The sequence below is a fragment of the Mytilus galloprovincialis genome, chromosome 14, assembly GCF_965363235.1.
Source record: "Mytilus galloprovincialis chromosome 14, xbMytGall1.hap1.1, whole genome shotgun sequence".
Classification (NCBI taxonomy): domain Eukaryota; kingdom Metazoa; phylum Mollusca; class Bivalvia; order Mytilida; family Mytilidae; genus Mytilus; species Mytilus galloprovincialis.
In genome coordinates this window covers 50,516,474-50,541,958 of record NC_134851.1, presented here as the reverse complement: position 1 = coordinate 50,541,958, position 25,485 = coordinate 50,516,474, and the positions used below count along the sequence as shown (strand labels likewise).

Genomic DNA, 25,485 nt, shown 5'->3' with positions numbered 1-25,485 from the left:
GCATCCCAATATTACGGGATGCTGGCATCCCAATATGACGGGATGCCAACATCCCAATATTACGGGATGCTGGCATCCCAATATAACGGGATGCTGGCATCCCAATAAAGCAGGATGCCAGCATCCCAATATAGCAGGATGCCAGCATCCAAATATGACGGGATGCCAGCAGTCCAATATACAGGAAATGCAGCATCCAAAACAAAGTAAAAAATATTTAAAAAAATATATATGCAAAACTAGCATTCCAGTAAAAGTAAGATGCTGCAGTACAATATAATTTAACAACAGCATCTACATCAAATTTTAATGCTGGATGCATATAAAATCAAACAGACAGCATATATACTATAAAAAGATGCTACCTTATACAAAATTGGAAAGCAATTAAAAAATTGAGAAATACTTTAACAAATTATTCAAAATTAGCATCTTTTCATTAAAATATGCTATTTCCTAGTTATTTCACGGAATGTATGAAAAAAACTGTACATGAGAATTTCAAATTTTAGTTGCCGTGAGAACGCATTTTGACTAATGTTTCTTTCATTCTGAGAAAATATTATTTTCGCAGTACATCAGTATGAGCAAAGATCAACCACTCTTGAATCTTACAAATTATATATGACATAAACGACGAATCGGCTACGCATTATAAAAAGAATCCGTTAAAAGTTGGTTTATACACAAAATCCTCATTTTCGGTCAAGTATGAATTTTTCAAATTAATTAGAATTAGTAATATACTAAACTTTGAATGTTTTCAAATATAGCAAGGAATTAAATATATAAATCCACAATAACATAACAATAAATTCAAGATACATTAGATATATAACACTTTGAATAAGAAATTTTGTCAGTTTTGACTGAGACTTAGTAGTCTCAGGTTTTGAACAATGAACTTGGCCAGGCATAACAGAAGGGGTCATAACAATTATAGGGTTATTTATCTAAAGTATCGTCTCGTATTGTGTTTTCGACCGTCTTGCGTTTGGTATACAAGAGACATATAATACAAAAATATGTCTCTGGTTATACGAAGTAGAAAATTGCCGGTGTTATATAGCCAATCTTCCCCCATGCCAGTTCTTCCCACGGGGGAAAGACATTAACACAAGTCTGTCTACAGGTTTATCAGTCTGTCTACAGGTTTATCAGTTTGTCTACAGGTTTATCAGTCTGTCGTATGTGTCAACTTATCCGTCTTTCTTTGTGTTCCCTAGTCTTTCTAAATTCTCAACTGCATGTCTGTCTATATGTTGACATGTCTGTCCAAATATTCACCCGTCTGTTTACATGTTTACCAGTCTGACATTCTATGTCCACTAGTCCGTCTACCTTTGAAATAGCTTTCAGTAACCGCGAGTACTTTTATTTCGGTCCTGTGTCTATTGTTTTTTATGTAAGTGATTATTGTGCACCGTACCAACATTTTTAGGGACTGGAAGCCAATTGTAACTGATATTTTACAGGTTTTTTTTTAGTTGTGCTGTCCTAGGTTGGGTTCATTGGGGAAGGTTGAGTTTATGGCCACCAGATTGTTTATGTGCCAATGCCCATTCCAAAGCCAGGAACATGTAGTGGTTGTTGTTCATGGTTCATGTCTGTCAAGTATTTTTTCCGTAAATTATTTCGTTATCAATAAGGTTGTTAGTTTTGTTTGACTTGTTTTCAAATTTTTATTGTCGAGGCATTTAATAGCGGACTATAAGGTTTTTTCATTGTTGGATGCCGTACGGTGGCCTTTAATTACTTACTTCCACGTCAGTGTAACTCCGGTGGATATTTGTATCATTAGTACTGGATCGTGGTCAACCCTTAGCACCTTTAGGGCAGACGGGATATTTTGTAGATCTTGTACAGCTCACACTAATGGGGTAGTTCCTGCCCTTTCACGTCTCCTGTGCTGGTTAGAGCGGGTGTACATATCTCCCCTAGATTTGATGAAGTTTCATTCGAATCTGACTTCTCCTAAATGAAATCTTTAAGGCGACAAGTATTTTTCTCTATCCATGCCTTTGATGGGGTCTTTTATTCAGTTGTGGTACAAACTGGCATGTTTATCATGTAAAGTCATTTCACCATAGTATGTCGGAGACATCAAAGACGTCTGCCAGGGAAAAATCTTCAAGAGAATGGATGTGATAACCACATCAGAATGTTATGTTTATAAAATGTATGTACATGTATATATAATACTAGAACACACCCGTGATATCGCGGGTCCGTGACTGAATTAAAGTATATAACTATGCGCAAGCCTTATCTTAGTATTAGTACTGTCATCTGATAAAGTCATGCCGATTATAAGATACACAATTTCCTCTGCTTTCAAATCTTTCTGTTTGAACCCGTCGAACTGGAACTTATCAATTATTGGTAATATTAAATATTTGGAAAACAAAAGGTCCTGGAATGGAGTATTTTTTAATCAACAGCATTGTCCTATATTAGTTATAAATAAAGTTGAATTCTTTGATTCGCTGTTTTACGTCATGCCCGCTAACAAATTGAAACTTATTTTTAGTCCAGATTTTTAGTATTCGTATTGTTATCTTAGAAAGTCTTACGGATTAAAATACTACAATAGGTAACAATTTGACAATTTAGTAGTGTCAACCCTGTGATTATGACCCGTTTATATAGCATATTAATCCTGAATACACCGTTTGGTGGTGCGCCTGTCAGATGCGGAACGTACAGATAAGGTAATAGGTAACAGGTGATTATACTATTGGTATCGGTATCGGACTCGACACGGAACTTCCTAATTATTGGCGATATTAATTACGTGGAAAACAAAAGGGCCTGGAGTGGTGTAATTTTTAATCTACACCTTTGTACTATATTAGTTGTATATAAAGTTGAATTCTTTGATTCGTCGTTTTTACGTGATGACGGCTGACAAATTGGACCTCGTAATTTTAGTATTATAGATATATCAAATGTATATGCATACGACTCCGTGAAGCTTTAGTACCGCTAAACTAATAAAAAAAAGTTAATATTGTTTTAGGCCTATTAGGATAAATATTTCTAACTGACGTCATGCACCGACGTTATATTACAAGGGAGAAAAACTAGCTTCTCAACGCTGCAAAGGGGAAAATTGGCCTGATCCTCGTTTCCCCGTATAACGCTGAGGGGGAAAAGTTGGATCATGCCAATTTTTCCGGGGGGGGGGGAATATTGGATCGATCCAGATTTTCCCCTCGGAAAAATTGGCATGGGGGAAGAATGGCTATAGGACACCGGCAAGCATTAAATTGATTTCCAGCCCTCGGATCATTCCAATGTGTTTATTTTAATAACACAGTGATGAAGGAAGGTTAATTACAAGTGCGTTTCCGCACACTATTACAAACAGGTGAGCTAAAATAAATTTTAAGTTTAATTTTCCGATTCCGTGGGCGAACAGGAAAACTTGCACGACCCTTGACACATGACGTGACGTCAAACAGGATTGCATTGCAAAATAAATTTTAAAATGGGGAAATACCCGAGAATCCCGAACAGCTATTACACTCGGAACAACTGTTGACACTTTTTGTGTAAATCTCGGCTGGTGGCTCATTAAGAAGATGGTTCCTCGTATACTGATAATTAATATTTGCCTTCTTTTGGTTTTACTGCTTGGTAAACATTTTAAACTATTAGTTAATTGAAAATTTAATGTTTAAGATAACAAATAAGTTGTAAATATACAGAGTAAGTACCCGTCTATAGCAAACATCACACTCACAGCCAGGACCAGTAACCTGGACAGGCTTTTGGGTCTGTAATTTGTAAAAATCATCCCTACAGTTCAACATAATCCAACTAAAATGGAGTAATTGAAATTCAAATATTAGAAAATTAAAATCTTGAATGTGATTTGCTGTGCGCTCTTTTTATGTCACTGTCATGACTGTTAGAGATGATAAAATGAAAACAGGGACTGGCTACGATTATCATAAAAAATAACAATTGACAACTTTCGAGTTCGATGCTTTTCCGTCAAAAACTTTGGTTTAAGTGAACGTCACTCATGCGTTTAGGTGCGTCGTCACTTCCGTTTCCATGTTGAGCCAGTGGTTGAAAAACTATAAAAGCTATATTACACAAATTTTTCAGCAAATAAAATTCTCATAATTGACAATCTGCACAGCTGTCATTAGGGATGTGATTAAGTACCTACTGAACAAACTTTATTTCCAGTTCATCCTGCACAATGACGAAAGCCCCTCTATCTGGTAAATGACGTCACAAAGGCGTGTATAATTGACGAGTTTTTCCCGGTGACGGATGAACTCGAAAGTGGTCTATTAGGAACAATTTACTTCTTAGACTAATGGCAGAAAAGTTACACGGACAGTGAATATGTTATTTAAATTATAACCTGTAGCAATATGTAGTTTTTCTAACTTTTAAATATATTCAGACAGGCACCAATCTAAAAAAAATCTTTGATTTGAAAACAATTTGTGAAATAGATTTTTAAACAAGCATGGCCAATACATTTACAAGTAACATTCACTTTTTCCATTAATTGGTTGATTAATAAGTATACTATATAGTATAATAGATACATAAGAGCAAGATGTCAATTTTTTGGTCAATGAAAAGTTTATGACAAATTGTTATCTTTCAATCTTTTTATGATGGTTCGAAACACAAAATATCTATGCCAAATCTAACCGTGTATTTAGATTTTGAATTTTGGGTCCTGTTTTCAAATTGGTCTACATAAAGATTGAAAGGGTCCAAATTTAATTTTGTTTGTTTTTAACAAAAATTGAATTCTTGGGGTTCTTAATTGATATGCTGAATCTAAACATGTTTTTAGATTTTTGATGATGGGCCCAGTTTTCAAGTTGGTCCAAATTGGGGTCCAAAATTTAATTTTGTTTGATTTCAACAAAAAATGAATGTATGGGGTTCTTTGAGGCCACACTTAAAATAATTTGGTTTGTCCAACTCCTACCTGAAGGTTGAACAGTGTAGGCTTTTTCTTTTTTGACAAAGAGAAATAAATGTGTCAAATGTTTTTTTTATCTCCATGCCAAAAAGCCCTATCTGATTGAAAAAACACTTTTTCACCTCAGGACAATAAAAGATTTTGAGTAGGCAGCTATTTTTAGGGTAGGTAGGGTTAGGGCAAACACACATAATCTTTTTATGGCCTGATATGCTTAATCTTACCATGTATTTAGATTTTTTATTTTTGGGCCGTGTTATCAAATTGGTCCACATTCAGGTTAAAAGGGTCCAAAATTAAACTTTTGTTTGATTTCATCAAAAATCGAATTATTAGGGTTCTTTGATATGCCAAATCTAAATGTGTATTTAGATTGTAAATTTTTGGTTCCGTTTTCAAATTGGTCTGCAGCATGAAATAGGGCCAAAATTTAATTTTATTTGATTTTAACAAAAAATGAATTCTTGGGGTTCTTTGATATGCTGAATATCTAAACATGTATTTATATTTTTGGTGATGGGGCCCAGTTTTCAAGTTGGTCTAAAATGGGGTCAAAAATTAACTTTGTTTGATTTCAACAAAAATTGAATGTATGGTTAATCTAACCATGTACATTGTATTTAGATTTTTGATTTTTGGGCCCTGTTATCAAATAGGTTCACATTGAGGTCAAAAGGGTCCAAAATTAAACTTTGTTTGATTTTAACAAAAATTGAATTCTTGGGGTTCTTTGATATGCTGAATCTAAACATGTATTTATTTTTTTGATGATGGGGCCCAGTTTTCAAGTTGGTCTAAATTGGGGTCAAAAATTAACTTTGTTTGATTTCAACAAAAATTGAATGTATGGTTAATCTAACCATGTACATTGTATTTAGATTTTTGAGTTTTTGGGCCCTGTTATCAAATTGGTCCACATTGAGGTCAAAAGGGTCCAAAATGAAACTTTGTTTGATTTCATCAAAAATTGAATTCTTGGGATTCTTTGATATGCTGAATCAATCCATGTATTTAGATTTTGGACCATAATAGGTAAATTTAAATCTTTTAAGGTCATTAGATCACATTCATTCTGTGTCAGAAACATATGCTGTGTCAAATATTTAATCACAATCCAAATTCAGAGATGTATCAATCAAGTTCAGGGTATCAGCTACATGTAGGATTTTGAGGGCTTTATAGTCACTTAAACTTACTTTTGCACAAGATGAAAATCAACCTTATTTTAGGTAACAGCAAGGGATCAAGGATGTACATGTATATCATACTAGCTACTTATGCCCAAGTCCTTCAAGGACTATGATCTTTAAAGGCCTTAGAAATGCTAGTGTAGGCAGTTATTGCATGAATTGACTGATATGTAATGCTAAAATATGAAGATTATAACAGGTATCCAGAAATAAAGTTCACAATTTCATTGCAGTTATTTTCAGGGAACACTTCTGATCAAAAAAAGTTGGGTGCCTCTTTTTAGCTCACCTGACCTGAAAGGTCAAGTGATCTTTTCTCATCACTTGGCGTCCGTCATCCATCGTCTGTAAACTTTTACAAAAATCTTCTCTGAAACTACTGGGCCAAATTTAACCAAACTTGGCCACAATCATCCTTGGGGTATCTAGTTTAAAAAATGTGTCCGATAACCTAGCCATCAAACCAAGATGGCCGCCATGGCTAAAAATAGAACACAGGGGTAAAATGCAGTTTTTGGCTTATAACTCAAAAACCAAAGCATTTAGTGCAAATCTGACATGGGGGTAAAATTGATTATCAGGTCAAGATCTATCTGCCCTGGAATTTTCAGATGAATCGGACAACCCGTTGTTGGGTTGCTGCAGTCTGCACGGTTAGCCACTAGTCCGATGCCCCAGACTAGTAAAATTTCATTCGGACTAGTAAGTTTTTGCAAAATTTTGTTTGGCCAAATAAGAAAAATGTCAGAATATTGGTCTTCGGACTAGTAGTTGAAAAAGTTTTTGGTGCAGACTGTAATGCTGCCCCCTGAATTGGTAATTCTAAGGAAATTTTGCTGTTTTTGGTTATTATCTTGAATATTATTATAGATAGAGATAAACTGTAAACAGCAATAATGTTCAGCAAAGTAAGATTTACAAATAAGTCAATATGACTGAAATTGTCAGTTGACCCCTTTAGGAGTTATTGCCCTTTATAGTCAATTTTTAACCATTTTTGTCGAGCCTGCAACTTTTGTTGCAGAAAGCTCGACATAGGGATAGTGATCCGGCGGCGGCGGTGTTAGCTAACTTCTTAAAAGCTTTATATTTTAGAAGGTGGAAGACCTGGATGCTTCATACTTTGTATATAGATGCCTCATGTTACGAAGTTTCTGTCAGTCACATGTCTAATGTCCTTGACCTCATTTTCATGGTTCAGTGACCACTTGAAAAAAAAGTTCAGATTTTTTGTAATGTTGAATTCTCTCTTATTATAAGTAATAGGATAACAATATTTGATATGTGCGTACCTTGAAAGGTCCTCATGTCTGTCAGACAGTTTTCACTTGACCTCGACCTCATTTCATGGATCAGTGAACAAGGTTAAGTTTTGGTGGTCAAGTCCATATCTCAGATACTACAAGCAATAGGGCTAGTATATTCGGTGTATGGAAGGACTGTAAGGTGTACATGTCCAACTGGCAGGTATCATCTGACCTTGACCTCATTTTCATGGTTCAGTGGTTATAGTTAAATTTTTGTGTTTTGGTCTGTTTTTCTCATACTATATGCAATAGGTCTACTATATTTGTTGTATGGAATGATTGTAAGGTGTACCTATCTAGCGGGCAGATGTCATGTGACCTTGACCTCATTTTCATGGTTCAGTGGTCAAAGTTAAGTTTTTGAGTTTTGGTCTTTTTATCTAATACTATATGCCATAGGTCATCTATATTTGGTGTATGGAAATATTTTATGATCTTTATGTCAGTCGCGCAGGTTTTATTTGACTGTGACCTCATTTTCACGGTTCATTGCACAGTGTTAAGTTTTTGCGTTTTGGTCTATTTTTCTTAAACTATAAGTAATAGGTCAACTATATATGTTGTATAGAAGCATTGTTAGCTGTACATGTCTGCCTGGCATGGTTCATCTGACCTTGACCTCATTTTCAAGGTTCATTGGTCTTTGTTTAGTTATCTTGGTTAATGTTAAGTTTATGTGACAGTTGTATTAAAGCTTAGCTTTATACTTAGGACTATCAACATAATATCAATGATTAGTTTAGAAGCGAGACATTTCAGCGTGTGCACTCTTGTTCGTAAATCTTAGTAATCTTTTACAAAAATCTTCTCCTCTGAAACTACTGGGCCAAATTTAACCAAACTTGGCAACACTCATCTTTGGGATATTTAGTTTTAAAAATGTGTCCGATGACCCAGCCATCCAACCAAGATGGCCGCCACGGCTAAAAATAGAACATAAGGGTAAAATGCAGTTTTTGACTTATAACTCAAAAACCAAAACATTTAGAGCAAATTTGACCGAGTTTAATTGTTTATCAGGTCAAGATCTATCTGCCCTGAAATTTTCAGATGGGTCAGACAACTGGTTGTTGGGTTGCTGCCCCTGAATTGGTAATTTTAAGGAAATTTTGCAGTTTTTGGTTATTATCTTGAATTTTATTATAGATAGAGATAAACTGTAAATAGTAATAATGTTCAGCAAAGTAAGATCTACAAATAAGTCAAACATGACCAAAATTGTCAGAGAACTTAAGGAGTTATTGTCCTTTATAGTCAATATTGAACAACTTTTCGTCATTTTTGTAACTTGTACAAAAATCTTCTTTTCTAAAACTATGGGCCAAATTTAACCAAACTTGGCTACAATCATTACAAGGGTATCTATTTTAAAAAAGTGTCTAATGACCCTGCCTGCCAATCAAGATGGGCGACATCAGTAAATCCAGTAACAGGTGAGCGACACAGGCTCTTGAGAGCCTCTAGTTTAGCTCACCTGGCCCAAAGAAAAAATCGGACAACCCGTTATTGGGTTGCTGTCCCCGAAATAAGAATTTGAAAGAAATTTTGCAGATTTTGGTTATTATCTTGTATATTATTATAGATAGAGATAAACTGTAAACAGCAATAATGTTCAGCAAAGCAAGATTTACAAATAAGTCAACATGACCAAAATGGTCAGTTGACCCCTTAAGGAGTTATTGCCCTTTATAGTCAATTTTAAACCATTTTTAGCTCACCTGACCTCAAAGGTCAAGTGAGTTTTTCTCATCACTTGACGTCTGGCGTCTGTCATCTGTTAACTTTTACAAAAATCTTCTCCTCTGAAACTACTGGGCCAAATTTAACCAAACTTGGCCTTAATCATCATTGGGGTATCTAGTTTAACAATTGTGTGGTAAGACCCAGCCAACCAACCAAGATGGCCACCATGGCTAAAAATAGAACATAGGGGTGAAATGTAGATTTTATCTTATATCTCTGAAACCAAAGCATTTAGAGCAAGTCTGACAATGGGTAAAATTGTTTATCAGGTCTAGATCTATCCGTGAATTGGTAATTTTAAGGAAATTTTTGGTTATTATCTTGAATATAATTATAGATAGAGATAAACTGTAAACAGCAATAATGTACATCAAAGTAAGACCTAAAACTAAGTCAACATGACCAAAATGGTTAATTGACCCCGGTAAGGAGTTATTGCCCTTTATAGTCATTTTTTAATAATTTTCATAAAATTTGTAAATTTTTACTAACATTTTCCACTGTAATTACTGGGCCAAGTTCATTATAGATGGAGATAATTGTAAGCAGCAAGAATGTTCAGTAAAAATGGTAAAGTAAGCATGGTAAGATCTACAAACACATCACCATCACCAAAACACAATTTTGTCATGAATCCATCTGTGTCCTTTGTTTAATATTCACATAGACCAAGGTGAGCGACACAGCCTCTTTAGAGCCTCTAGTTTTAAAACCACAGCCAGACAGAGCACAACTAAACCTGTAGTTGTAACAACTATTTCACTGAATAATCATTATCCTTGAAAATACCTCTAAATCGATATATTCGAAATTCATTTCTTTTAAGTTGAATACAAGGATTTGTATCAATAATAATTGGAACAATTCTAATGACTGTTAATTGTGAATTAATTGAGAATAGATTACGTTTACTTTCGATTTTTAAATTAAATTAAAATGGGAGGTGGATGATAATTTTAGAACAAAACCGGATTTACCTACATATAGTTTTAGTGGTAAACAAAAGGCAGGAAATGCTCATATATTAAATTAAGTTGCTAAATAAGAAATATATTTGTCTCTTTCGTTTACTAATGATTTCATATTTTACGCTTTAGGGGTCTACAAGGAATTGTACCTTGGTGTATATATATTTCACCCATGCACAGTATGTAGGGCCTAAAATAAAATATTGTTTGTTACCCCAATCCCAACCAACCCTGCAAAAACGGTGCAACTCATAAAATTTTATTTTCAAAACTAATTCAAATATTATTTTATTCCATTCCGATTTTCAGGTTTGCCGAATTGACTAATATTGTTCAAGCTTTTTGCAAAAAAAAATTGTTTCCCTACCTACCTACCCACACCTGGCTCGGAAGGGTCGGGATTGTGGAAACAAACAATATTTAGGCCTAGTAAAGGAAGCACCTGTTTGCAAGTTGAAGTTTACTGAACGTTTTGAATAAACTTTTGAATAGAAGATGGTAAAACTTAGGATGAAAAGTTATATGAGGGGGAGGACAGGGGTAAGGGAGACAGGGAGAAAGGGGGTAGGAGAAAGGAGAAGAGGGGTGGGAGAAGGGAGAAGGGTACCCCCCTGTCCTCCCCCTCTTATATGGCATAAATAGTTAATACGACAAAACTATAACAAACTGGGATCTTTCATTTACTTATTAGGTTAGATTTGAATCTTTATTGAAAAATTTGATTAATGCTTGATTTAGGTCCAGTGGCAAATTGAAAAATATGATTGATTTTATGACAGTTAATAAAAATTAATTATGTATTCCAGTTCTTGATTTGTCAGAATGTAGAGGTGGTCGTGGTGGAGGAAGATTTGGAGGTAGCAGATTTTCCAGGTCCACACGAACAAGATTTTCTCGTACTCGAACAAGGTACTCTCGATCCAGCAGATATGGGAGGTTTGCTGTTGCAAGAACTAAATACTCTAGTCATCGGCTAAGTTCTCCATCTCTGAAGCAGGCGGCTATCATTGGTGGCACAGTCTATGGAGCTAGATTATGGATGAGACGGAGCATTTACAGGTCAAGGCACACATGTAAGTACATGTAAATGACTAATTTGGAGGCTCTATATTTATATTATGTACATGTAGCATGACTCGAAAAAAAACTTTGATTCATTGACACAATGAAATACAATTTTAGTGAATTTTCTTGGATGATCATCGTCAAGTTATTTATCCTGCCACTTAAAAACTTATTTGACACCTCAACATTATAGTTTAAAGGGTAATCCTATGTCATAATATACAATGTATTGTAAGTGTTTTATGTATATATAAATGTACATGATGTTGTACCCTCAATGCTGAGAGTATTATTATAGTATAAATCATATTGCAGCTACATTTGTATCTGACTGTCTATCATTTTTGGCAGATTGCACAAAGTGAAAAATAAGCTTATTGTTAAATGGTGTATGACATGAACAATATAAGCCTTGTGAGTCAGTGATATTGTTGGCTTTTTTCAAAACTACCTCTACCCTTTTTTATCGGGAAATATGCATCATTTTTATCAAATTGGGAATATTAATAACAAACCATGAATTTGACTGGAACTTCAATTTGCAGACCCCTTTCAAGAGGTAAACCCTCATTTGAAATAAGACCACTTTATATTGTCAGTGATGATACATATAAATAGACCTTCAAATCTGCACATACAGTCTTTTTAGGCATGAACAATCTTTAAATGAGTGTTTTCAGTTTGCATTCATGCACAATTACTACTGAGACTGCACTGTTTGTAAAAAAATTGTCTTTTTGGGAATAATTTTAAGCCATTTTTTTTCAAATTGGGATTCTTCTCCAGGAGAAAAAGCCTTTATTCTCTAGTAATTTAATAACACAATATCACTGTGAGTGGAATCAGTGGATGTTATCATGTAAATTTTTTTTCAGACCTTGGAACCAATCATTTTTCAGAAAAATATTACAAGCTGGTGCAAATACATGTACAAACTTTGTGTTATCAACACAAGCAAGATTGCTGAAACTTTACAGAAATATTAATTGCACACAGATTGAAGTTGTGAAGGTTCTGATATGAATTTGAGAAATTTTTTGGCCTTGCCACTTATAATTAGGTTGTGCCATATAGATTTACCCTCATCAGTTATTCCTTCATTCTGTCATTCAAGGATTCCACAACATGACAATGCATGACAATAATATGAAGAGTTACAGAACGAGTTTATGTTTGGTTCCATTCCACAGGCTTTAAACTTGGAAAATTTCATAAATTTTTTGTATGAGAGTCTACATTGACAAATTGAAGACCTTGTTTACGCTTGGTGTCATTCTGCTGATATCATATTTAGGGTTTAGGATTTTGAAAATTTTGACTCCTGAAAAAAGCTTATTTTATGATTGGTGTCATTCCGACACATCTAGTTATTGTACAGAACTTGAGACTAATATTTCAGCAAAACTATCATTTGTGTCCACAGACACATTATTTTATGGTACAAAAATTTATAGCTAACAGAGTTGGCAAAGTATAACTACAAAATGTATGATTTTCTTGGGATGGGAAATATCAAGAATTTGATATAACCTTACCAATTTCTGGGGGTATGGCCCAGTCCAAGAGAAGTTGATCATATTTGGTATGCAGTTGTATTACCATGGCTAGTGTGATGATATTTGGTATACAGTTGTATTACCATGGTCAGTGTGATCATATTTGGTATGCAGTTGTATTACCATGGCCAGTGTGATCCTATTTGGTATGCAGTTTTATTACCATGGCCAGTGTGATCCTTTTTGGTATGCAGTTGTATTACCCTGGCCAGTGTGATCATATTTGGTATGCAGTTGTATTACCATGGCCAGTGTGATCCTATTTGGTATGCAGTTGTATTACCATGGCCAGTGTGATCATATTTGGTATGCAGTTGTATTACCATGGCCAGTGTGGTGATATTTGGTATGCAGTTGTATTACCATGGCCAGTGTGATCATATTTCTTTTCCACAGAGACTTTTAAAGTCTTTTACAATCAACTCTGTGAGAGAAGTAGTGTCTAATGATATATTTATTTATGTTATATGTAAAAACCAATAATTATTTTATCTTTTATGAGAAAGGTTTCAGATAAGCTAGGATAATTTTTATCCCTTTGCTTTAACATAATTGTTTTAAGCAATAGAATCTTTGAAATGAAGATATTTTGCATAGTTTGTTCAGAATTTACATTTCATTATCTAAACCATATACATCTACAGGATAAACATATCTCTGTGTCTACAGTTCATTATGCTTATTCTTACCCAGAAGTTGAGAATAGTTATATGAAGACATTTATTAATTTAATAGTACATAATATATTACTAATTGATAGATGAATATTTTACATATTTAAAAAATTATTAAAAGTCATTTTAGGGATAAAGAATTCAATTTCTTTCTTTTCTATAATAATTCAATATCAATTGATTACAAGGTTTGCAATACCTAGTTTATTTCTCAGCTTTTATTGAACCAATCCAAAGTTTGAAAATTCTTGAAGTGTATTTGTAAATTTTAGAATTTAAATCCTTTTCAATCTGACATACATGTATTGGTTAAATAAACACTGTAGAAGGAAATGTCACTTATGTTTGTAGAGATAAAGGCTAATTATTATAATACATGTACATGTACAAACAAATTGTGTTATAAACTGAATTATTACTTATTCTTTAGTGATGTACATATTAGTATATAAAAAATGTGTCAGCAATTAATGTTAACTTCCCTTAAGCAGTGAATTGTTTAAAAGTCATATAAATTATTATTTCCTCTAAATATAAATCACAGATTTGTATCTAAAAAAAAATCCAAATTGAATTCTTTTGGCTGCATGTGAAGAAGGGAAATTTGATAGAGTATCTATACATATTACTCTAATAAACTGTTGAAATTTTTTTATTTTTATTATGAATGACAAAATACGTTGAACCACAAATGTCAAAATCAATCAATTGCATAGTGGAATTAACTATTTGTGGATTCTTATAAATTCTATATAACTTTTGGACTATTTTAAATCTCGGTCTATTTCTGAAATTTATTCTTGCATACTTTTGATTTTTGACTTTTTACATGATGATGACTGCTGTACCCATATTTTGACTGTTTTATTTATTGTGTCTGTTTAGGTAACGCATCATTGTAAATATAACAGAATTTGATGAGACTGTCATCAAAGTGAGAGGGTTAGCGCTATAAAACCAGGTTTAATCCACCATTTTCTACATTTGAAAATGCCTGTACTAAGTCAAGACAGTTCTTGTCCATTCATGTTTGATGTGTTTTGTTATTTAATTTTGTCATGTGATTATAAACTTTCCGAATTGATTTTCCTCTGAGTTCAGTATTTTTGTGATTTTACTTTTTTTTTTACACATATACAGAGATATGTCTTGCGCTTTGTTATTTTGATTGTATAATGCAAATTCAATGAACCATGACTGAAGGGGTAGGACCATATTATCTTCTTGAGACTTGCAAATGCCAAAACAACTGCATACTAAATATTAAATATAATACTAAATATTATAGGTTAATCTTAGAATGATCTTATTACAAACTTTTACATGGAAATATGCAAAACACTTTAGGTCAATAGATAATGAATGAGGATTATTGGGGGATGGGGGGCAAATAATCTCCATGGAAATGAGATGTGCCAATGCTACATCCATAGAAGAGGGTCTTAATGGGGGTATTTTCATGACGAATGACGGTAAAAATTCTTGCCAAATGACTTTAAAAGTAATTTTTGGTGTATGAGGATAAAATGTACACTTTCATTAAGAAAATAAAAACATCAACTGGTTTTGAGGAATCACATTAATTTTTTCCAAAAATGACGGCAACGATAATTATTTGAGACCTCTGATGAATCATAATAAGGATATTTTGAAGAATCACAGTAAAATTTTAACCAATTTGACGCTAACGGTAGCAGAAAATGACTGTTTGACGCCTTAACGTTAAAGGGCATTACTACCCTCATAGAACTTCATACTAAATATGATTGACCTACCACTTATGATGATGATCCATAAACACAGTATCTTCTCTCTTTATGATCTAGGACAAGCTTTATTTGTTATTTCAGATCCTGAGGTTTGTTATAATGATGTGTATGAAGGTAACACTACCCAGCGTTACTACGGGAGATTTGTCTGTCCTGGATACGGAGATCCTGATGACTTTGCTTATTGCTGTGGAGATATTGGGGTACAGACCTGTTGTAAATTTTTTGACACAAGGTTTGTGATTTAGTTTATTGCTGTGGAAATATTGGGATACAGACCTGTTGTAAATTCTTTGACACAAGGTTTGTGATTTAGCTTATTGCTGTGGAGATATTGGGATACAGACCTGTTGTTAATTCTTTGACACAAGGTTTGTGATTTAATTTATTGCTGTGGAGATATTGGGATACAGACCTGTTGTAAAAATCTTTGACACAAGGTTTGTGATTAAGCTTATTGCTGTGGATATTATTAGTTAAATAATGTACTAGTGACCCAATATATATAACTGATGTTCTTTAACCCTGCTGACTGCCATTGGCGATTGTGACAAAAAAGATTTTGACACCTTATGTTTGTGGCATAACATCTTGGCCACAAGTTTATATTTTTCTGTTTAGTATTAAATTTCAATTAAGATCCATTTTGTTGCATCTTGTGATCAATTTTATTTGGCAATCGCCAATGGCAGTCAGCAGGGTTAAAGAACATCAGTTGTTCGACCTGTTAGTCAAATGCGTTTTGTTTAAATATACTTTTACACTTTTTTTTGTCTTTTGGAAAATGTTGTTTGTGCTGTATTTAGACCCTTCTACAACTATATATATATATAAACAAGTCTAAATTAAAAAACAACGTTCAAACCTATGATTGCGTTGGATAAAAACCGCAATTTTTATACTTGTGCATGTAAAACAAATTTCGTTGTAGAAGGGTCTAAATACAGCACAAACAACATTTTCCAAAAGACCAAAAAAGTGAAAAAGTATAAACAAAATGCATTTGACTAACAGGTCGAACAACTGATGTTTTTTAACCCTGCTGACTGTCATTGGCGATTGCCAAATAAAATTGATCACAAGATGTAACAAAATGTATCTTAAATATATATATATATAAAAATAAATGCCAACAACAACAACTTGTTAGCTTTTGATACATTTCAGGAATTTTTTAAATCGTTCATTATTAATTTCTTTGTCTGTTGAAACCTTTTAAGATTTTTCATCAACACCATGTTGTTTTAACAAAGGGAAGTAACACCACTTCTAACCGTGTATTACAATAAGCCATGCCTTATTACTTATGAAAAGTAATGGTTTCCACACAGTTGCTTTTGACCAATCATATTCATAGAAATGAAAAGTGAAGAGTTGTTATGTGCCAACTCTTGTCAGATCTGTCAGATATCTTCATTCTCTTTTAAATTTTTGATATGGCGTATAAAGTATTTAATTGTGTTGTCCATTTGTAGTAGTCCGCAAGGAGCTGGCAGGACAGCCGGTGTAGTCATTGGTGTATTGATTGCAGTAGGAATTGTTGGTGTTCTGGCTTACTGCTGTTTTAAGAAAAGGAAGGGTACCCAGGGAACAACACTCTCTACACGTAAGTATTTCTTTATATGCAGGCACTATATACCTTAATTTGAGATTAATAGACTAGTAATGTATATATATTATATATATACATTACAATCTAAGACAGCACTGTAAACTACAAATGTAGAATACTCAGATGCTTCATACCTTGTATTCAGATGCCTTGTTACAAAATTTCCATCTGACATTTGTCCGTTGTCCATGACCTGATTTTCATTGGTCTGCAACAGATTGAAATTATTTTTTTTGCATTTTTATGCCCCTCAGTTGTAGTTTATTTCAACTAAATGTTATGAAGCTTATACACAATGCCTATTACCACAAAACACAGATCAAGTTTGAACTTTGAAGTGACACTTTTACAGTTGTTGAGTTATGTCCCTTTATAACATTATATGCAAGCAGGGGCTTGATTTGTGTCCTATGGACACATTCCCTATTTATTGTCATTTGATATACTCACTTTTTATGAGTAAATGGATAACTATATTTGATATATAGAGCATTGCAAGGTCTATTTGTATGTCACACAGGATTTACCTGACATTAACCTCATTTTATGGATCAGTGAAAAACAGGTGTGTCAAAATCAGTCTGCACGGTTAGCCACTAGTCCGATGCCCCAGACTAGTAAAATTTCATTCAGACTAGTAAGTTTTTGCAAAACTTTGTTTGGACTAATAAGAAAAATGTCAGAATATTGGTCTTCGGACTAGTAGTTGAAAGAGTTTTTGGTGCAGACTGCTGAAAATCAATTCAGGTGATGAGTTCAAGTTAAATCTCAGTATTGTATGATCCTGGAAAATGTCAGAGAAACCTGAAATAAAATTTAAAAGATGGTGGAAAAAACTGTTTCATTTCTTTCACTAAAATCTTTCACTAATCATGATTTCTAATCGCCACAATTTTTCCTAAAATGCAAAAATAGTGACTGCCAGCAAAACTCTGTTAATAGGTCCCTAAAATCTTTCACTAATCATGATTTCTAATCGCCACAATTTTTCCTAAAATGCAAAAATAGTGACTGCCAGCAAAACTCTGTTAATAGGTCACTAAAATTTTTCACTAATCATGATTTCTAATCGCCACAATTTTTCCTAAAATGCAAAAATAGTGACTGCCAGCAAAACTCTGTTAAAAGGTCACTAAAATCTTTTACTAATCATGATTTCTAATCGCCACAATTATTAATTTTTCCTAAAATGCAAAAATAGTGACTGCCAGCAAAACTCTGTTTAATAAGTCACTAAAATCTTTCACTAATCATGATTTCTAATCGCCACAATTATTAATTTTTCCTAAAATGCAAAAATGGTGACTGCCAGCAAAACTCTGTTAATAGGTCACTAAAATCTTCCCCTTTGCATTAAAAATTGTAAAACTGACTTGTATGCTGATGATACTACTCTTCATAAATCTGGGAAAAGTATAGAAAATTTACATGATGATGTTCAAGAAGATTTATGCAAAGTTGAAGAATGGTGCAAAATGAATAATATGTTCATCAATACCAAAAAAACTAAATGTTTGGTTACTGGAACAAGTCAGAAGTTATCAACCCAATATTTTCAACCAAATTTAGTAATAAATTCAGAAACACTACAAAATTCATCATCATGATCATGTGAGAATTTATTAGGTGTTAAAATTGGCAGCACACTTAGCTGGAAAAATCAAATTGATCAAATTTGTGCTAGTATTTCATCAAGAATATACCTTCTTTCTAAATTAAAGAAATTTTTAGATATTAATGCCAGGAAAGCATCTTATAATGGGTATATTCTGTCTCTCATCGATTACTGCTGTATTGTTTGGGGAGAATGTAAAAATGAAGGGATAGTAAGAATATTAAAACTTCAAAAAAGAGCAGCAAGATTAATTCTTGATGCAGACCCATTATCCCCATCAGCCCCCTTATTTAAAGAACTTGGATGGATGACAGTAGAAAACAGAATCAAATACCACAAATATTTATTGCTATTTAAATGTATGCGGAAAGAAGCACCACAGTACCTATTTCAAAAGAAGATGTACATTGCTGTCCTGTAGGTTTCATCTAACCTTGACCCTTGACCTCATTTTTATGGTTCTTTGAACAATGTTAATTTGTGCAATTTAGTCTGTTTCTAAGATACTGTAAAGAAATTATTGTGAGGTTTTGATCTTAGTTATAAGAACTCACATATTGATATCTGTAGCTTTTACCTGAAATTGCAACTATTAAACTTTCATGTCTAGTCTTCAAAAATGATAATGATAAATGCAAACAGGAGACATATAAAGTTTGTTTAAAATTCCTGTAGTAGAAATCAGATGAGCTAAGTGCATGATGTTTTTAACAAACTTATATGCTTGTGTAAAGGAGTGTTGTTTCAACGGTATACATCTTACTTAGATCATCATTTTATTTTTATTTGTATCAGACATTTAAATGCACCTTTAATGCATTTGTAATTATGTTTTTAGTAATGACATATACTTTGTAAGGAATGTGTTTTTTGTCCTGTAGGGCATGTTATGTCAAGGCCAGATCTTTGTTAAATTGTTTACAACTTCTTTAGACTAGGTGAACATAAAGTAGGCCAAATTAAACTGAACTTGGCAACAATTTTAACTTGGTTATTTACTGTGAAAGTACTTTAGTTCGTGGGTATCAATTTTCGTGGTTTTAGTAACATTTACATGTTTGTGGGTTTTTTAGATATTGGATTTTATTTTCTTATAAAAAAAAAAATGAAAAATTTGAAACCAATTTATATCAGAAATGAAGGTTTCAAATTGTCTGGATTAAAGGAAATTGCAAAGTAAACATTGACCCTGTAATTTGCTGTGATCACACTTATTAACCCCGAATAGAATGATCAACAGATTAAAGACCATCAAATGTGTTAATTAGGCCATAAACATGTCACCTAAAAATAACAATTACATGAACATGCATATCTTGAATTGTAAAATAGTTCTTATCAAAAGCAAGTCCAGCATGAAATTATTATTTTCCGTATGTGAATTATGAGGATATAAAATGAAAACTTATGCATAGCATATTAATACCAGAAATCTGACTTTCATCGATCAAAAATAGTTTGTTATGAGAATTAAAAGATCAAAAGTTGTACAGTTTAGGTTTTTAAGATTAAATGGGTATAATCCTGCCTGCAGTTGTAGTTCATAGTGGGTTTGCACTATATATAGTATTGTCAGATTTGGCTACCTTCAATATATTCTGTATATCATATCAGTAGTCAAACCTACATGGGGATCTTTCCATGTCTTGATTTGGACAACCATTGTTTTATTTTGTTGGACACTTAAATTTCGTGGATAAAGTCATCACGAAAACCTCGAAAATTGGTTCCCCATGAATAAAAGTACTTTCACAGTATTTTTAAAAACTGTATATGATGATCCCACTAACATGGCTAAAATAGACCATATGGCTTATTTTTTTTACAGATAACTATAGGTTTTGTTTTCTTCAAGTTTATAAATCTGACATTTATGAGAACACCTGTATGAGAACATAATCTACAATAGTAAAAAGTAAAAAAAGATTGGAACAAGAAGTTAAATAGTGGTTTGAAATTTTGAATAACACTTTTACATAACATTGAAGACATAAACATCAAAAATGATGAATGATGATCTAAGTAAAGACTTTTGCAAATGTTGCTTTAAATATTATTCTAGAATTGTCGAGCATGTACATATTTATATATAATGTGCTTGTTTTAGGAACTCCAAAAAAGCAGGAATATGTACTACATGGCATCAGTGCAACAGGTAAAATAGTCCCAATCATACTGGTGTCTTCATTTTCAAATGAATTATTCATTAAAAGTTTTTGTAACCTCCTGATCATCATCAAGCTATTATGTTGCTTAATGAGTTGTCCTAATCATTTAATCCATTATCACAGTCTGCTTTTGAGTTCAGTGCCATTATCACAGTCTGATTAAGAGTTCAGTGTCATTATCACAGTCTGTTTTAAAGTTCAATGTCATTATCACAGTCTGCTTTGGAGTTCAGTGCCATTATCACAGTCTGATAAGAGTTCAGTGTCATTATCACAGTCTGTTTTTGAATTCAGTGTCATTATCACAGTCTGTTTTTGAGTTCAATGTCATTATTATAGGCTGATTTTGAGGTTAGTGCCATTATCACAGACTGCTTTTGAATTCAGTGTCATCATCACAGGCTGCTTTTGAGTTCAGTGTTATCATCACAGGCTGCGTTTGAGTTCAGTGTTATTATCACAGACTGCTTTTGAGTTCAGTGGCATTATCACAAGCTGCTTTAAAGTTCAGTGTCATTATCACAGTCTGCTTTTGAGTTTGGTGCCATTATCACAGTCTGTTTTTGAATTCAGTGTCATTATCACAGTCTGTTTTTGAGTTCAATGTCATTATTATAGGCTGATTATGAGGTTAGTGCCATTATCACAGACTGCTTTTGAATTCAGTGTCATCATCACAGGCTGCTTTTGAGTTCAGTGTTATCATCACAGGCTGCATTTGAGTTCAGTGTTATTATCACAGACTGCTTTTGAGTTCAGTGTTATCACAGACTGCTTTTGAGTTCAGTGTCATTATCACAAGCTGCTTTAAAGTTCAGTGTCATTATCACAGTCTGCTTTTGAGTTCAGTGCCATTATCACAGTCTGATTAAGAGTTCAGTGTCATTATCACAGTCTGTTTTTGAGTTCTGTGTCATTATTATAGGCTGATTTTAGGTTAGTGCCATTATCACAAGCTGCCTTTGAATTCAGTGTCATCATCACAGGCTGCTTTTGAGTTCAGTGTTATCATCACAGGCTGCGTGTCATTATCCAATGCAGTTTTTGTGTGCAGTGTCATTATTAGTCTGATTTTGAGTTCAGTGTCATTATCACAAGCTGATTTTGAGTTCAGTGTCATTATCAGTCTGCTATTGAGTTCAGTGTCATTTTATAGGCTGATTTTGAGTTCAGTGTCATTATCACATGCTGCTTTTGAGTTCAGTCATTATATCAAGCTGCTTTTGAGTTCAGTGTCATCTTCATAAGCTGCTATTGAGTTCTGTGTAGACAAAGGGTGTTTGTATTAGACAGGAAATTTGTTTTAAACTTTTAACAATTTTCTGATAACCCATGGTAATGTATTTCTTATCATATGATTCACTGATATTTGCCTCACATGTCCTGTTTCCCAAAATATATACCGGGTACTTTTGTGCTTCCAGCTTTTATTTCACTATTCATTGTATTTGCATATATATAAATTATTTGCTTTGGAAAAGTGCTAAAACAAATTATGTATTAACAATAAAAGCACTTTTTAGGGAAGCAGTTTTATGATTTTACTAATAAATAGTAGCTTATGCAGTATACCTTTTAAAATCAGTTGTACTGATAAGTGTGGCTTCAGAAACAATTACTAGTAAAAGTGTGTCTTTTTTTAAATGTTTATACTGTTAAATATTTTCTTGACGATATTTACTTTTGGATGTTAAACTGGTTTTAATATTTGCAGGAACTAGTCTTTATGAAAATTTCATACCTTGTTTACATATGTCTTATGATCAGAAGTTCCTGTAATCTCCTTTGCAACCCTTGGTGATGATGATATCAGATAGATCATGGGATTTTTTCCTCCAATCCTCATCCACTCTCTTTTCCAACTTAATTGTATTCCCACGTCCTGTATATTACTGGACTTTTTGGAAATTATGTATCAGGGATTTGTGAGATTTAGTTATTTATATCAAAGTTGACTAAGTATTATTCCAATTTTGTTAACTATTTTTGGATCAAGTAAATGCTGAAGAAAAAAATGATAGTTTATAAGTTTGTAAGCATAAAAGTATGAATTATAATCTATTTTTTATAGATATTACAATTTTGTGCCACTAGGGTATTTAGTACCGACAAACAATCAATTCGAGCGTCACTGATGAGTCTTTTGTAGACGAAACGCGTGTCTGGCGTATATACTAAATTTAGTTCTGGTATCTATGATGAGTTTATTATTAATCATAATTGTCAGTATATACAAATTTCCAGTTATTATAAGATAAACTTTTACATTTTTCAGATGAGTCAGCCAAGCCATTACAACCAATGCCAGATTATTCATCACCTCCAATGCCAACAACTATGCCATATGGAGTTCAACCATCAGCCAATGGTGGTCCTCCACCTCATCCACCAAGTTACGGAGATGCCATGAACAACCCCTATCCTGCTGAACCTTATTCTGGTATTTACTTAATAATTAATATCTTATGAGGTACAGTAAATACAAACTTTTATGGACTAAACATTTTGTTCAGATGAGATTTATTTTATGCCCTGATGTACAGATTGCAATATAGATGAGAAGCAAAAGGTTAATTTATAAAGACAGGTTCAGTATAGGGAGATTACAATTGGTTCATTATAGGCATGTTAACAAAAGTATCACTATAGATAGGTTAACAAAGTGTTCAGTATAGACAGGATTACAAGGGATACATTATAGACTGGTTATAACATGTTCAATAAAGATGAGTTTCATTGTTAAAATATCAGTTAAAAATGCATATGCTAATTTAGACTATTGTTATTATAGATCCAATGTACAAACCCCCCATGCCAACTGATGATGTGAACACTGGAGGTAACCAGCCATATGACATTAACCCTGCTCCAGGATATGGACCAGACAGTAGTAAGTCTTGACTCTAGTCCTTATAAGATATCTGATGATATAAACAGAACCTTCATAAGGATATTTACCTCCAGAAAGCAAAGCTTAACTATGAGAGCTAACATAGAAATTTATCCAGATGGGTCAATTTTAGCAATTGTTTCTCCATAGGCGGTAATGATAACGTTTTCTTCTGTTGCAGTCCATATCATTAACTTGGATATGGATGATGGCTCGTTTCGAAGCTGAGACATTTTCACATATGTGGTTAAATTTTTGGGGTGAGATTACTTTTTACGTAAATAAGCAAACCCTGAGTATCCTTTTGTGATGCGGCTCCTCGTGGTAAAAAATCCTTTTTTTAACACAATAAGTTCTTTGAAAATTTAATACTTAGAACACATTTAATAGCTCCATAGTCTTGAGTAACTCTTTACACATTTGTTCTATGTTCCCCTACTTTCTAAATCAACACAAATGGTTAAGCTCAGTCACTTGTTTATCATAGAAACATGTCAAATACCACTACACAAAGAGTTTTTGTTGAGGAAATTAAAAAAGCATCTGTTGATAGTTATATTGAACATATTCAGTGAGTCAAAGGGTTTGAAGTGCCTGAGTTATTAAAGTTCTAAAGTTAAAATTAATTCCCCTCTCTTTGACTTACTATGGTTTGCCTATAGATATTACAGAGTTGTAGATCCCAGTATACTTTGTTTGTACAGTTGTTATAAATTTAATATTGTAAGAATATTTCGTTCTTTTGAATTGAAATTTTAATATTGCTGAACTTGATAATGTTATATTGTTAACTAAGTTGTTTTGTTTTGCAGACATGCCCTACAGCTATCCACCAGCACCTGAAGGAGAAACACCATACCCAGGCCCACCAGGCGGCGCTGCACCCTATCCATCTTCTACTCCAGCAGGGGGCTTTGTAGCACCCTATCCATCAGCACCAGGTGATGCAGCCTATCCACCGCCAGCAGGATCAGCCTATCCACCGCCAGCAGGATCAGCATATCCACCGCCAGCAGGAGGAAATAATTATCCACAGTAATAACCATAGACTGTTTAGATAGTGCTGAATGCTTAAAAAAGCTTTTTGTGTAAATTTAAAACCTTCACATTTATTTAGCTGATGCCTTATGTATTTTCTTTGTATTTTTTAAGAACATAAAGGTAAGAAAAGTCTAAAGATTTTGAAATCACTTAGCAAAGTCCTTATTTTGCATGCTTTTATCATGAAAGGTTCTTTTAGATTACTGGTAATCATATAGTTTTGTGACAGATATTTTCTTTATTTTATGAGTAATAGAAAAAGACTATAAATTCATGATGCTTAGTAAAGACTATATATACTGTTTATGAAAAGAGTATGGGTTGGAGTTACCTCCACTTAGATGTTGACTATACATTTTTTATTTAAAAAAATGAATAATTATTAGCTGTCTTGAAATGCAAATCCTATTTGTGTGATGCTAAGAAAGATTTGTTGAGTTTTTCCACCATTTCTGTCTGGTTTGGTTATTATGAGTAGAAATGATTTGTATATCCATGGCAAGGTATGATTATACTCTCTAATAATACAAAACTTTATTATTTGAAAAATAAGATTTTTTTAATTTATTGATATAAAATAAAAATAGATATGGTCTACATATTCTATGACCCTGACCTCATTTTATAACATGATTAATGCTTTAAGAGAACACTTTGTAAATGTCACAAATAAACTTCAAACAGTCACAAAATAAACTCCAAACAGTCACAAATAAACTTCAAACAGTCACAAATACCATACAGTAAAAGTGTGATTTTCTTTTTATACATGTGTGTTCATTTTTTTTCCCTTCAAAATCATGATTATTTTAAGGGTATGTTGAGTATGACTAAGTCAGATAGTGTTGTCAAGATTTTCCACCTAAAATATACTTAATTTTATGTTGTGTCTCAAGATACAGTTGTGCCATAAAGTGATTTGCAAAC

The 25,485-nt window shown here is 33.2% G+C and overlaps 1 protein-coding gene across 2 annotated transcripts; it reads left to right on the top strand.

The window, feature by feature from the left end:
- The first annotated feature begins 3,533 nt into the window (after window positions 1-3,533).
- On the top strand, window positions 3,534-24,870 carry LOC143059846 (uncharacterized). Of its 2 annotated transcripts, XM_076233412.1 has the most exons (8): window positions 3,534-3,639; window positions 10,975-11,241; window positions 15,314-15,467; window positions 16,708-16,838; window positions 20,567-20,614; window positions 22,903-23,067; window positions 23,419-23,517; window positions 24,330-24,870. In XM_076233412.1, exons 1-8 carry the CDS (start codon window positions 3,585-3,587, stop codon window positions 24,554-24,556), a joined length of 1,146 nt encoding a protein of 381 aa, XP_076089527.1. In that variant the 5' UTR covers window positions 3,534-3,584; the 3' UTR covers window positions 24,557-24,870. The 2 variants fall into 2 exon arrangements, with proteins under 2 accessions (XP_076089527.1, XP_076089528.1); XM_076233413.1 differs by lacking the exon at window positions 20,567-20,614.
- Window positions 24,871-25,485: the final 615 nt, after the last annotated feature.

What these genes read in the sequence shown, in the direction of transcription:
- LOC143059846 (XM_076233412.1), top strand. Translation starts at nt 3,585, where the DNA reads ATGGTTCCTCGTATACTGATAATTAATATTTGCCTTCTTTTGGTTTTA. An exon ending in TGTAAATTTTTTGACACAAG is followed by an intron (nt 15,468 to 16,707) that starts GTTTGTGATTTA and finishes GTCCATTTGTAG; the next exon opens with TAGTCCGCAAGGAGCTGGCA. An exon ending in GGGAACAACACTCTCTACAC is followed by an intron (nt 16,839 to 20,566) that starts GTAAGTATTTCT and finishes TGCTTGTTTTAG; the next exon opens with GAACTCCAAAAAAGCAGGAA.